At 34.4% G+C, this 13,627-nt stretch overlaps 1 protein-coding gene across 1 annotated transcript in view; it reads left to right on the forward strand.

Annotated features, from left to right (window-relative positions):
• Positions 1 to 13,627, forward strand: part of LOC143681366 (semaphorin-3D-like) — a 137,842-nt gene that overhangs the window by 107,159 nt on the left and 17,056 nt on the right. Inside the window, exon 8 of the mRNA XM_077158359.1 lies at positions 471 to 613. Coding sequence (XP_077014474.1) covers positions 471 to 613 — 143 coding nt within the window. The remainder of the gene's footprint in view (positions 1 to 470; positions 614 to 13,627) is intronic.

The following is a 13,627-nucleotide window of genomic DNA, read 5'->3' on the forward strand; positions in this document are numbered from 1 at the left end:
TTATGTGTTTTTCTTTGGGTGCTAAACAAAATGTGGCCAATAGAAAACATTATGGTATAACAGAATTTGAGATGTTTGTAGTCTTTACTAAGCTCATCATAGAATACATTGTGGTGAAAAAAGCAGTGACTCCATCAGTCATATAACAGAAGAATATAGAATCTCCAGGTTTGAAGAAACTTTACAGGTAAAAATTTAGTTGAGTTGTAACAGTTGTGTGCCAAGCCGTCGTATGGAAAGTCACCTGCTGTCTGGAGTTTCTAGAAAACTTCATCAGGACCTCTTAATGCTAACACTTGTTTCTACACTGCTCTGTGTTTATTTGTATAGCTACCTCGTTTCCCATATTCTACTCATGGCTCACTTTCTTTTTATTCCGCTACTAATTTTTACACATGTGACAGACACCTAACACTACTGTGGTTAAATTATTGCAATGTTTTATTTATAGCTTCTTTTCTTTTAAACAGGAGCAAAATTTATTGGAACTTTCCCCATACCAGACACCTGTAATCCAGATGATGATAAAATATATTTCTTCTTCTGTGAATCATCTCAAGAAAGCAGTACTTCTGATAAGACCATACTTTCTCGAGTTGGAAGAGTTTGTAAGGCAAGATATGCTTATTTTACTTAAGGCACATATACGTTCGTGAGACACAATTAGCCGTATAAGGTCTGAAAGTTAGTGTTAATTGTTCACAAAATGGTAAGATAAGTTCATACTCTCTTATATATGTAATTTTGAAATCTAAAAGTAATTGCAATTAAAAAAAATATTGTAGTACATTTTTCCAGGGCCTGAATTGCTCCCCGGTGTGAGTTAGACCTTTTTGGAAGCTTATTTCTCTTATTGAGCTATCTTTCTGCCAATTATTGCTATTTCCAATAAGGTCATTACATTGTCTTAGTCTGTGGAGACGAACATTTTTAAACAATGCTAAATAACCTTAATTTAAGGTTGAGTAATGTAACATAATCACTGATGTAATTTAAACATGAAAAGTATCATTTCCAATATTTTTATCAATGCACACACCATACATGTAAAAATATATATCTTGACATGAATAAAATAAGTAAAGTACATGGCTATATTATTACTATAATAAATCTTTTCTAGATGATTAATCTAGATTAGGTTCTAAGAGAAAACGGCATATTGAGGAGCAAACAAATAAAAATGCACAGCCTTAATTTTTAAGACTGTTGCAATTAGTTTTTGAATACTGGCATTTAATGTTTATTACAGGAAACTCCGGGACTCTATGAGATACTTTTTGATGTATCATCAAATCTTCATTTCAGTGAATACAAGCTTTATAGAATAACACTACTGAATCATACTTTTGATTTATTTTCTTAGTTGGAGTTCTCTTTGCTGAAATGACTTTTTTTTAATTGTCAGACACCTTCAGAATAAACTCAGTTATTAAGAGAAGAGCTGTTAAGTTAATAAATGCTCTCAGCAGGAGCTTTCTTTGGTCTTGTACAAACTTTTCATTTTCTTCCATCTGAGCCTATCTTTTTTGTCTGCTTCTGTGCCCTTGGGCTTCTGAACACTTCCAGGGACAGAAATACAAACCTCGATTGCACTTAAAAGTGCTAATGAAAACATGGCTTTTGAATGAGGCCAACTTGTGAGCCCAGACCATTCTTTACCTAGTATTCTGGCTAATAATGCTGTCTCCCATTGATCCCTTCACCCTCAGGGGACAGATTCTCTAAAAAGCGTCCTCACCCCTTCAGAGTCTAAGAATTCACAATAATTTCTCTTGAAGCCACTTGCCTAGAGATGAATGGCCTTTGCTTGGAGTAGTCCTGGCGTGTTAGTGTATTGAAGCATGCCTTTTCACAGCAGAATCCTGACCCTGAAAATCTGTGCTGTGGATTGACATCCTTTGTATAAATGAGCTATGTTGAGTATGTCATCAGAGATTTATAATCAATTCAATGTAATTCAAGAGGCACTTTTGAGTAAACATGTATAACAAGTAAGTGTATGTTTTCCTGATAGATCTGATCTTTTGATAGCAATTGATATATAACAGTAAAGTTTTTACTACAGTATAAACATATTGAAAAAGTTCATCTTCAAGGTAGAGAAACACATTAAAGAAAATTTAGTTCCCCCATTTACAAATTTCTATATTAAGGCTAGACTTAATCTATACATCTCATCAGCCATGTTCCCTTTTAGTCAGGAACAAATGCCTACAGAATTGAAAAGGCAGAGAGAATTATAGTAAATGGATTTTCTCACCACAAAAAACACTCTGAGGCCACACAGCAAGATTTTGTCATACCATTGTCCTTAGATAAAAAGCTAGCAAATTGTGAGACCAAATAAGGAAACATGATGGATGAATTTACTTAACAAAAAAAGGTATAATAGAAGTTCTCCTTTTGTTGGTATACCTCTTTACTCAATAACTGTCTTGAGTGAGCACCACCTTCAGAATGTCTCACTATACTACGATCCATTGTTCAGATGTTTACAATATTTGGCTTTAAATGCTCTCCTCTTTGCAATTTCTAATGGAAGCAGACCCTACTCATGTTTTTAATTTTTCCCTAAATAATTTAGAATTAAAATGCATTAGCACTTCCAATTAGAGATTTCACTGACATTAAAAATGGTTTGATATTTTTTTAAAAAGTATATGATGTATCCTGCAAAGCAATAAGTCTAATTTAAAAATCAGCCACACAGAATTTAATCTTGTTTCTGTTACATATTATTTTCACATTTAAAAGGTTCTTCTGACATTATTTTGAAATTATTATTATTTCTCACTCTTTCCTCTCAGAGGATCATCATGACATTGCTTTTGAACTTTGGGAAAATAATAACAGAAAGTATGCCTATGCAGTGAAGCAAAGTTAGGATCAAATAGATGTATGCTATTAAAATTCAGCAAAGATCTAAGAAGGAAGAGATTATATTAAACAGAGAGGATTCAGAGCTGAGCTAAGAAAGCTTTTTGGTATGTAGGTATCTTTTATACTCATTTCACAAGGCTGTTCCCACAGTAGCTGTGTGGAAAAGTTACGGTTTCGTTGTTGCTCCTGTTCTTATTGTTTATTTCTCTTCCTTCATCCCTGTAACCTTTAGCACACACACAAAAAACCCCAAAACCTGTGGACGGTGTAAGAACTTCCTACCTCTTCAGCTGCGGGCCTAAAGTAAAAATTGTTTTTATTGACTTGTCAAAGACATTACTTGTAGGGCCACGGTGGCTCAGCAGGCAAGAACGCTTGCCTGCCATGCCAGAGGACCCGGGTTCAGTTCCCGGTGCCTGCCCATGTAAAAAAAAAAGATATATATATATATATACTTCTACAAGTAATGTATATATATATTACTTGTAGAATGAGGGGAATATAGTTATTGATGGGCAAAAGGTTTGGAAATAGGCAAGAATCACACGGAGATGACTAAAATGTTTTTTTAAAGAACGAAGGTGGATCTTTTCCATTGTTTAACCCATTCCTACCTTCCTTCTTTTATTATGTCACTATTTTAACAACAATGACAGCCTATAAGATATTTGCCCTACCCTAGACACTAAGAGATAGGTAAGCCACTGTCCCCTTTCTTTAGAAGTCACAGTACAGTGAAAATAACAGATATATCAACAGATCATTTCAACATAATATGATAGAAGTAGGAGCTGAGAACTCTAAGCACCAGTAAAGCTTGAAAATTTTAAATGTAAGAAGTAGTGTTTGAACTGAGGTCTACAGGAAGAGAAGGATTATGCCATATAAAGGAATGAAGGACAGGCATTTCAGACGGCATTGTACCAAGATAAATTTTGTTCATAGCACAGTGAAGCCTTGTAACTGGAACTCAAGGAGTGTGTGTGTGGGAAAAATGATTGTAGTTATAAGTTGCACGTAAGAAATCTTATCTTCTATGTTAAGGAGTTTGGATTCTATTATGTACTGAATGAAGAATTATAAAATGTATTAGGCAGAGACATTGCTTAATAGGTGAATATATTGAGCAATGATTTGGAAACTATATCTGGATGGAGAAATATTCCTGTCTGGGAGATCTTTAGGTGTTTTCTGAAGTCAGTAGGGAAGAAGAGATGAGGGTGAGCTCAAGATATGTTTCTGAGAGAGAGAATCTGTGTGTAGAGTCATAAAAAATTTTTACTATATTGCCATTCTTTTAATTAATCGCTTAGTGTAGACCAGCACTTTAGTGTAAACCAAAATTTCTTCCATGGTGGAAATGTTTTATTTGCACAAAACTATACATAGCTACATGGTTATGATCACTTGAAACACTTCTAAATTCAAAAACTGAATTTTAAAATTTATTTAATTTTAATGAATTTAAGTGTAAATAGTCTCATGTGGCTAGTGGCTATCATAAAGATATAGACCATTAAAACATTCATTTATTTAATATACTTTTTGTTAACTTTCTCTGTATATAACACTGTGTTCAGTTGTATTATGGAAACTATAGAAGTTTTAGACAAATTTGTATTTTTTTCTTTTCAAAAAGACATGATATGTGTACAAACTGAGCTTGCTGGGCAGTAGGTGAAATAGGCAGTAAACAAGTAAATACACATATTAATATATAATTACAAAATGTGATGAGTGCTATGATGGAAAATAACAAGGAACAATTAGAAAAAATAGGGTGGCTTTAGATTGTTTAGGAAGAGCTTTCAGAGAAAGTAACTTTGGGATCAGATCTGGAAAATATTGGGAAACTACAGGGCAAAGATGACTGGGGTGGGGAAGAATATTCTAGACAGAAGGAAGTTACGATTGAAGTCTCAGAGGGAAGAAAAAGCATTTAAGGAATTAAAAGAGGGTCAACTTGTGTGGGAGATGATGAGTGAAGGGAAACTTAGCATGATAATGATGAGTATCCTTTTAAAGCATACCTAAAATTCCAAAATCACAGACATTTTATGTAACCTGTTTATAAATAGGACTATCTAAAATTGCAGATATTGCATCCATGATGTCTGTGAAAGGCTGCAACAAGTTCCTGTCCTATAAGACCTGAGTGCATTTTAATTCTCTCTTGCTTCTATCCCAGAGACATTGATACTTGTCCTGTAGACACGGACTCCTATTCTTCTTAGCAATTGTGGTTTGTAGAAGATGAGACTGGAATCAGGGAAGCATACAAAGTGAGCAATTAAGATAATTGTGGTAGGGAACACACACATAAAATGTTTGTGGGCATAGATTTTATTTGGACGTGTTGAATGTGATGTGGCTCTGGAATAGGCTGGCATGATGACAGGTTGTAAATACGAACTTGGAGCTCAATAGTGTTTGGACTCATGAATTTGGAAATCACTAGTGTATTGGTTGCTCTTCAAGTCACAGAAATGTCTGAAATTGCCCAGGGACATTTGTAGACTAAGAATAAAAGGCAAGGACAAAAAAGCTGAGGGACAATGACATTTAATAAAGAGCAAGGGAAAGTGTTTGCAAAGGAAATTGAGAAGGAATGGTTTGATACATAGGTGGAGAAATGGAAGAAAATGTGGTCAGAAGTCAAAGAAAAAGACTGCAGAAGAAAATAGTTGTCCAAAATGTCAGATGTCAAAAATGAGTCATAAGATTATGGTAAGGAAACAGGTATTGGATCTGGCAGTAAGGATGTCACCTTTAGCTGAATAATTTGAACATTCAACCTGAAATCAGTTGTAGGCTTAAATTCTGCTCTACTAGCTCAGTTTCTTAACCTAAAAAATTTCAGCCGTCTTTACCATGTCTGTTTTACCAAGCCAGTGTAAGACTCAAATGATAGAATATGAATTTGGATGTACCAGATGCTCAGAAAGGTACTGGAATACAAGATAATTAAGATAGATTTCTGTTTTCAAGCTGTTAACAATCCGTGAAAAGAGATCGAAATGTAAGTAATATGAAGAGATGGTCATACTGCAGAGAGTTGCCAAAAATCACCACAAACATGCCTGAAGATACATCCCTTTGGCATCAGATCAACCAATTGTGCATAGGAAGGTGGGAGAAGTTAGAAAAGATTACAGGGAAGAGAAGGCATTTTATTAGTTTTAAATGGTATTATTTTGTACTCATCTTTTGAATTATTTGTCTTTTGAGAAGAGATATTATTTCTGGAAATAGTTAAAATTATTTGGAGCTTTATCTGATAAAAATAGTGTGATCAATTTGGATAATGCAAATTTTGGGTAAGAGATATGAATGGATAAAGAAACTATAAAATAATGAAATGGACTCAGAAGACAATTTCACGGGGCAATATTGACCAATGATACACTGAAGAGAATAAGTACATTCACCTAAAGAACATCTTTCACACTTGTCATGGTTAGGGACAGGTGTCAACTTGGCCAAGTTGTGGTACCTGTTCATCTGATTGGGCAAGCACTGGCCTGTCTGTTGCAATGAGGACATTTCATAGGATTAGGTCATGATCACGTCAGCTACATCCACAGCTGATTCCATTTGTAATCAGCCAAAGGGGAGTGTCTTCTGCAATTAGTGATGCTAAATCCAATCATGGGAAGCCTTTTAAGGAGGACTCAGAGGAGACAGGTTGCATTCCTGCTTTGGCTGGTGAGCCTCTCCTGTGGAGTTCATCCAGGCCATCCATTGGAGTCATCGGCTTCGCAGCCTGCCCTGTGGATTTTGGACTCTGCATTCCTACGGTCACGTGAGACACTTTCATAAATTTTATATTTGCAAGTGTTCCCTGTTGATTCTGTTTCTCTAGAGAGCCCTAACTAATACAACACTCAATGTGTTTACCCTTGTACATGGTAGAAAATATTTGCCAGTGGATTATTTTTCAATAGTGCCACTAATTGCCACTCAAACCACTTGCTTCATTACCTTATATTTAAAATCAGTTACTTCGCCTAGAATGATCTCTCAAGTCCTTGCCATGCTCTGTAATTCTTTGATATTGTCAGACAATCAACATTTTAAAGCACTAAAACGTTCATGCTTCTACCAAGGAGAACTACTCCAGCAAATGATAAATCACAGATATTTGCTGTGAAGTAGTAAAGCTAACTAAAGAAACAGGTAAAACAGCATGAAATAAACCCTCTGAAAATATTTGTATCTATTTGCTTAGCCATTTACCACTTTCAGATACCATTATTTATGTCTGGATCACGTTTACTACCGTGTGTGTGTGTGGATGTGTTTCCCTTCAAGACCAACCCTGTAAATTATCGTGTGGAAACACCAGTTATAAAAGTAAGACCTATGTGCCCCTTTCCACCCAAGGCTGTTGTGCATTATTTTTGGATACTATTCATTTTGGAAGCGTTGTTCATTAGCTTACTTACACTAGCGCACTGCAGATTCCAGCTGTAGGTTATGCCAGTTCTCTTTTTGTTCTGCAGTATTTCCTTTTGTCCTTGCCAGGAATTCAGTTTGGATGGCCCTTTCACATAACTTGCCTAGGGGTCTAACTAATAGCCCTTTGCTTAGATTCCACTTGCATTGTCTATTTTGATATATGGTCCTATTTGGATAATTACTGCCTTTGAAGATTTGTGATTTTAGACTGATGACACTTTCGGTATTTATTGATCTCTCCCGAGTTGTGGTTTTGTGCTTACTTTCCACGTGTCACTTGTGACCCAAATGAGAGATTTAGAGCCCACGAGTTACAGATGTGCTTTTACTTCACTCCCATCTGTTTTCCTGTCTGAGAAATTCCTAGGCAGGGATTTATACCATTGGCAGTGGCTTTCTCTCTCTCTCTTTTCTAATTAATGAACTCTGATCTTACCTGAAAAAGACTGTTTTACATGCCTAGATTTACCTAATATTAATTTGCTAAATCTAAGAGACTGAATTACTTAGCATAGTGTATAACCAAGTTCTGCATTTCTAATAATTTTTGCAAGTTTTTGAAATAGTTAGAAAAACATGTTCTCCATTTCTGTTTGTTTTGTCATTTTCCAAAGGCAAATCACAAACAGTCATTGCTAAACAGTAGAGATTTTTTCTTCTTAAAGAAAAAAAATATATATATATTAGTTTTTGGTCTTGAACTCCTCCACAGAATGTATCTTAAAAGCTACTGTGTTCAATACCTGCAATAAAGGTTGTTTTGTTTGTTTATTTTCCCACCCTCTCCTCCCTCTTGTCCTAGATTTTGAGTTTCTATAGGTTTGTTTTTTCTGCTTCTAAGGTATCTCAAGATTTTTCATAGGTGAAGCAACAGACTCTATTTTCTTGGGTTTCATGCTGTCTGGAATTTATTTTGAATTCTCAAGTATCAGAGAGACCCTAAAACCTTCGAAAACAGTGAAGAGCAAGTACAGATAAATCTTAATATGGTAAAGAGGCAGTAGGCCTATAAAATTCTCTTTTTATAAAAAATATTCAGCATAACCTCAGTTTCTCAAGAAAATAACAGAAGAGAGATCTGTTTCTGTTTGTTTTGTGAGTTGGCTGCCTGGCATGACCATATGTGAAAACTTGAACAACTTGCAGCCATCTTTCCTATTACTCCTTATAATTTTATTCTCCTGTTTTTGTTTTTATTCTTTCATGGACAGAACTAATTTTGTGAACTCCAATGAACAAGTACCATGAATATAGTTAAAATGTATTGCAAAAGAAGCCTCATGGCCATCTCATTTCAGTTAATGCATATAATTCACCATCTTATGTTCATTTCATATGTTAAAGCATTCTCATTTCAGTTCTTCCTCTCAGCATAACAATTTATTCTCATATCAGGTATAAGCTTAAAATGAAGCTCTTTGGGTCTTATTCTGGGATTTACTTGTTGTGTCTACCACATCGCAATCACATAGTTATAGTTCCAAGCTTCTAAAGGGGCCATTGTGTTTAGGGATCATTCTTATTATCATTTGCTTATGCAGCCCCTTCATAGTAAGTTTACAGAAAAAGATTACAAATTCTGCCCCAAGAAATAACTTAGTGAAGATTGAGGCAGCACAGGTAGAAATTGATTGGACAATTGCTGTGAGATTTTGGTTGATGTGATGGTATCATCAATATTTCCTGGGACGTGTGGGTCTTTAGATTTGGCGGCAATCTCAACACCAGACTGTTTAAAACCTACACACGGTGTAGCTTGTTACTGTAGATGACAAATCAGATAAGGAAAGGTGAATGAAGTATTGAGATATAACAATAAGTTGAAAATACAATTGAATTTGTAAAATATGGTCAAGAGAAGGCCTGCGTCTTTGTCTCAATGGGTTCATTTCAGTATTGGGAAAGCATTTTATTGATTTACAATACTGTAGTATTTAGCTCACCCCCCAGAAGTAGGTGGGTGGTATTGATTCAAGCCAAAATCTCTGAGATTAATGGACAGATTTGGGTGGGGGGGGGTTACACAAAATATGCAATGATTATGATTTTCAAAATGTTTCAGAGACACAGAAGATCAGCATTAGGCAAAAGAGCTAAATTTTAAGCAAAGGAGAATTTATAACCTCTAATGCCAGTATGTGTCATTCCCCAACATTTATCAACTTGAAAAGCCTGGGGTCCTTCAGTTTTAACTCATTAATATGGTTATGAATCTCAGAATGATATGAGATTTTAATATAATACATGTCCTCATACATCTTGGAGATTCCATTGATTTATAAAATATTCGGTGTTTAAGAGCATAGAGCCTATAATCAATTATTCCATTTTCCAGATGCTTCTGTTTTCCAATATATAGGCGAAGATGACAAAATTTATAGAGTGAGAGAGCCTCGAAGAGGATGGCATATACAGATAAAGCCATGTTTAACAGATGAACCCTGCAGAGTGGCCTAAAGGGCAAAAGACACATTCAATAAAGTCCATGTGTGACAGTTAGCTACTCTACATGTCTTTTTAAGATTTATATGGGCTTGAGTTAGCTGGGACAGTAGAAGGAAAATGGAATTACCATTTAGCCTGCTTTGTGAATGATCTACCCATTAGTAAGTAGGTAACCATGATTAATAGATCATAGTATTTCACAGTATATAACAATCACCCAATAGGATAATTCAGAGGTACTAGATTTTAAGGTTGCTGAAGGATTACAAATTATCTTGTTTTCATTTTTTTCTTTTCTGCTTTTATTAATTATTAAAAAATTAAGAAACATTCCAAACATGCGAAAAAGCTACAGAGAATAAGAAAAGAGATGCCCCTTGTACTCACCACCCAGATGAATCACATTTGGTCTGTCTTGTTTACATTTAATTTCTTTGTTACTTTCATCTGCGTCTTTGTGTAGGAGATGTCAAGGCTTTAGCCAACATGACCACAAAGAGGCTGAGTTAAATAGAGTGGAGATACCTAGAAGTGACCGGTGACTCAGAGCCTCTGATTCTGACATCTCAATAATCAATCTATTGTGCTAGTGACACTGTTGTGTTCTTTAAAACTTCATAAAAATAAGCAAGGAGGTGACAATTTAGTACAAAAGTGTTTACCTCCCTTCCAGCCTTCCTGGACTTAAAGTTCTCAAGGGGGATTGTGTGGATTTGCAAACAAATCCAGGGACTAAGAACTGATCAACAAAGTGAGCAACCGACCCATCCCTTCAGGAGAAATACAACTCTTTGTGAACTGAACTTTGCCATCCCAGGTCATGCTTCTGGATGTCTGTAAGAGTTACTATCTAGTCATTAAATGCTTATAATCCATTCCTGAAAGCTGTTATCCCTGAAACTATACTTGTTTCCCTGCTGACAGCAGGTGGCTTTCATCTTTGACCTGGAGTTTTATGTTTTTATCTTATTATTTCTCGAGGGAATAGGGAAGGCTGCTGGATGGGTAGGCAAGACCATTTAAAGATTCTTTTGTTTGAAGGATTGTGATTTCTATTTGTCAGGTTAAAAAGAATGCCGGTACAGTATAAAACCCTTCTTACCCAACACATCTGGAGCTAGCTGAATAGTTAGAATTTTTACAAAGTTATGCTTAAATATAGGTGATAATTGCAAAAGAAAGGGAGAGGGATGTTTGAAAAGAGACATTTATTGTTACTGTAATCGACTTTTTAAAAGAAAATATGATCACTCATTTTTCTGATGAAATAATAATAAGTACACCTGTTAAATACATGTTGTTGAGAAAATATTCTATGTATCTGTTTATTAATTTAGTAAAACAATAAAAAAGAGGATAGCTGACATATCTTTTTATGTGTATTGAATCAATGCTATTTCTTAGTATTCATTCTCTCTCAAAAAATTCAAATATAGGCAAGAAAAATTACATACATTAAAGAATACATAAAAATAAAAAGGCTTAACTAGGGCTCTGCTTAGCACAAATAGGGCTCTGCTGAACAAAATATAAAAGCTAGATATGTGAGTGGTGTGAAGGTGGCTCAGTGGCAGAATTCTTGCCTGCCATGCTGGAGACCCGGGTTCAATTCCTGGTGCCTGTCCATGTATTTAAAAAAAAAAAAAAAAAAACCCCAAAAACTATATCCATGAATTTAAAGAGATATAAGGCAAGGGTCATGAGAAAAATGAGGAGATAACATGTATTTTAAAGTTTTGTTTAAAAATCGCTTTCTTAATAATTCCAGATACACCTTTTCTTACCGGACTCCCACAAGAACGCAGAAATAATTATTACTTTAACAGGAAGCAGCAAACGTGTTGCCCATTTGTACTAATGTTTACATTTACATTTATACAATTTTCTAAGGGTATTAGCATTAAAAATGAAATTACGTCTAGACAAATCTGCCTTCACATCTACAGGCATCTGAAATCATACAATAACTAGCTGCAAGATTGATTATTTTTATTGAGAATGATAAATACTAGAAGCAGCATATATCACATGTAATATTAAGAGCAAAGTAAGACATGCTTGTTATTAAATGGTACTTAAATAGAGTTTATAATATTTGTATTTTCTCAAAAGGAAACTATTTCTTTTTCCTCTAGTTTCTGGTACCTAGAATATTTCTTGGAAAATCTCTACATGCCTGATACCCACCTATCATTTTAAGACTGTATTAAATCCATCTGTTCAGCAAAGCTGTCCTCATTTTCCCACCATGAAACAGTTTCTGAGGTGCCTCAAATTATCTGGTTGTTTATGTATTTCCAAAACTTTCACCAATTTTATCCTGCATTTTTAGTTTCATTAATTTTTAAACACGTATTTATCAAGCACCTGTGAGGTAGATTGTTAGTGTTTATCCAGGGCAGGCGGCCTGATAGACACAAGAAAGAAGAAGGTACATATTGTGGTGAGAATGAAAAACTGTTAGAAAAACCACTAAAAGATCATCCTGCTTTTTCATCACGTGCCCTGTATCCTACCAGAAAGTCTTTTTGTTGGTTCAACTTCTAGACAATCACTGTGGTTACCATTGTGTTTCGTTATGGATATGGATATGAGCATGTGTGAATGTGTGTGTATGTATATAAGTATTTATGTGTTTATGTGCGTACATGTCATATTAGTATAGCCACCCCTTGCACAGAGGGACAGCTCATATGTTTGTTCTTGTTCCAAGAGTAAGTCCATAGTGATTTGGAATCATTTAACATTTAACATGGTGAAACAAAATATAGATTTTTAGTTGTGATATTTCTATTTTAATTTGTGCAAATTTTAGTTCATATGAAATATGTTTCATTGAATTTGAAAAATAGATTTACATTTGAACATTATTATTTTTTAAATAGTTGTTATAAATCTAAAGAATAAATCAAGAGATAATAATTATTAAGGACTTTTACCAAATTATTAATGAAAATTATTTTGTTGTTTAGCAAAGTGGGATATAAAAATGATCCATTGTAGGGCTCACGTGCAATTGCTACATCCTAGGTGATAGGTGCTAAGACTATAAAAATAGATGTGGTCCCTGGTCGTAAGGTGCTTATTTGTCTCCTCAGCTTTCCAGAAGTAAAAAAGGCTTCTGAAATTTGTCCTTCATATGAGTTAAGAGTTTGGATTTAGACATTACCCATGTTAAAATTAAAGGAGTCTCTCACTCTCTCTCTCTCTCTCTCTCTCTCACTGTCTTTCACTTTTCCTCCTTCCATCTTTCTTTAAGAATAGCAAGTATTTATATGATACTAAATTCTCCTGCTTGGAGTCATCATTTAGATGAATTTCTCTAGTTTAATTTCATTTTCAGGATTAAAAAAGCATAAAGAAGATAATTTTTAAATATTTAGACTTAGAATTTGACAATTAACCTTTTAATTAATTTTACAGAACCTAGATTATATATGAGATAAAAAGTTTCATAGAATTTATATTTAATTTTAAATGCATTAATTGAAAAGATAGATTGAAAAGTAAGTTTTGAAAGCCAAAGTTTACACACATAATATATTTATTGCATGAAGTGGTTGCATTAAAAAAAATATGATCACAGCAGAGCTAGTTGAGTCATACAAATGAAAATTAATATTAATTTTATGGAGCCAGTGACATATCAATTTAAAAACAAGAACTATGCCTTCTTTGTTGAACTATGGGATAACATAACCCGGCTTATTCTATTTAATTGATTTAAATGCTTACATTTTGCCAAATGCCTAAAGAACATTTCAAATAAAATATTTCACAGAAGAAAATATAGTATGGAAAACTATGGATTCGTGTATGAAATTTAATGCTGCTTTTATAT

This window comes from Tamandua tetradactyla, chromosome 1 (assembly GCF_023851605.1).
Source record: "Tamandua tetradactyla isolate mTamTet1 chromosome 1, mTamTet1.pri, whole genome shotgun sequence".
NCBI classification, from domain to species: Eukaryota; Metazoa; Chordata; class Mammalia; order Pilosa; family Myrmecophagidae; genus Tamandua; species Tamandua tetradactyla.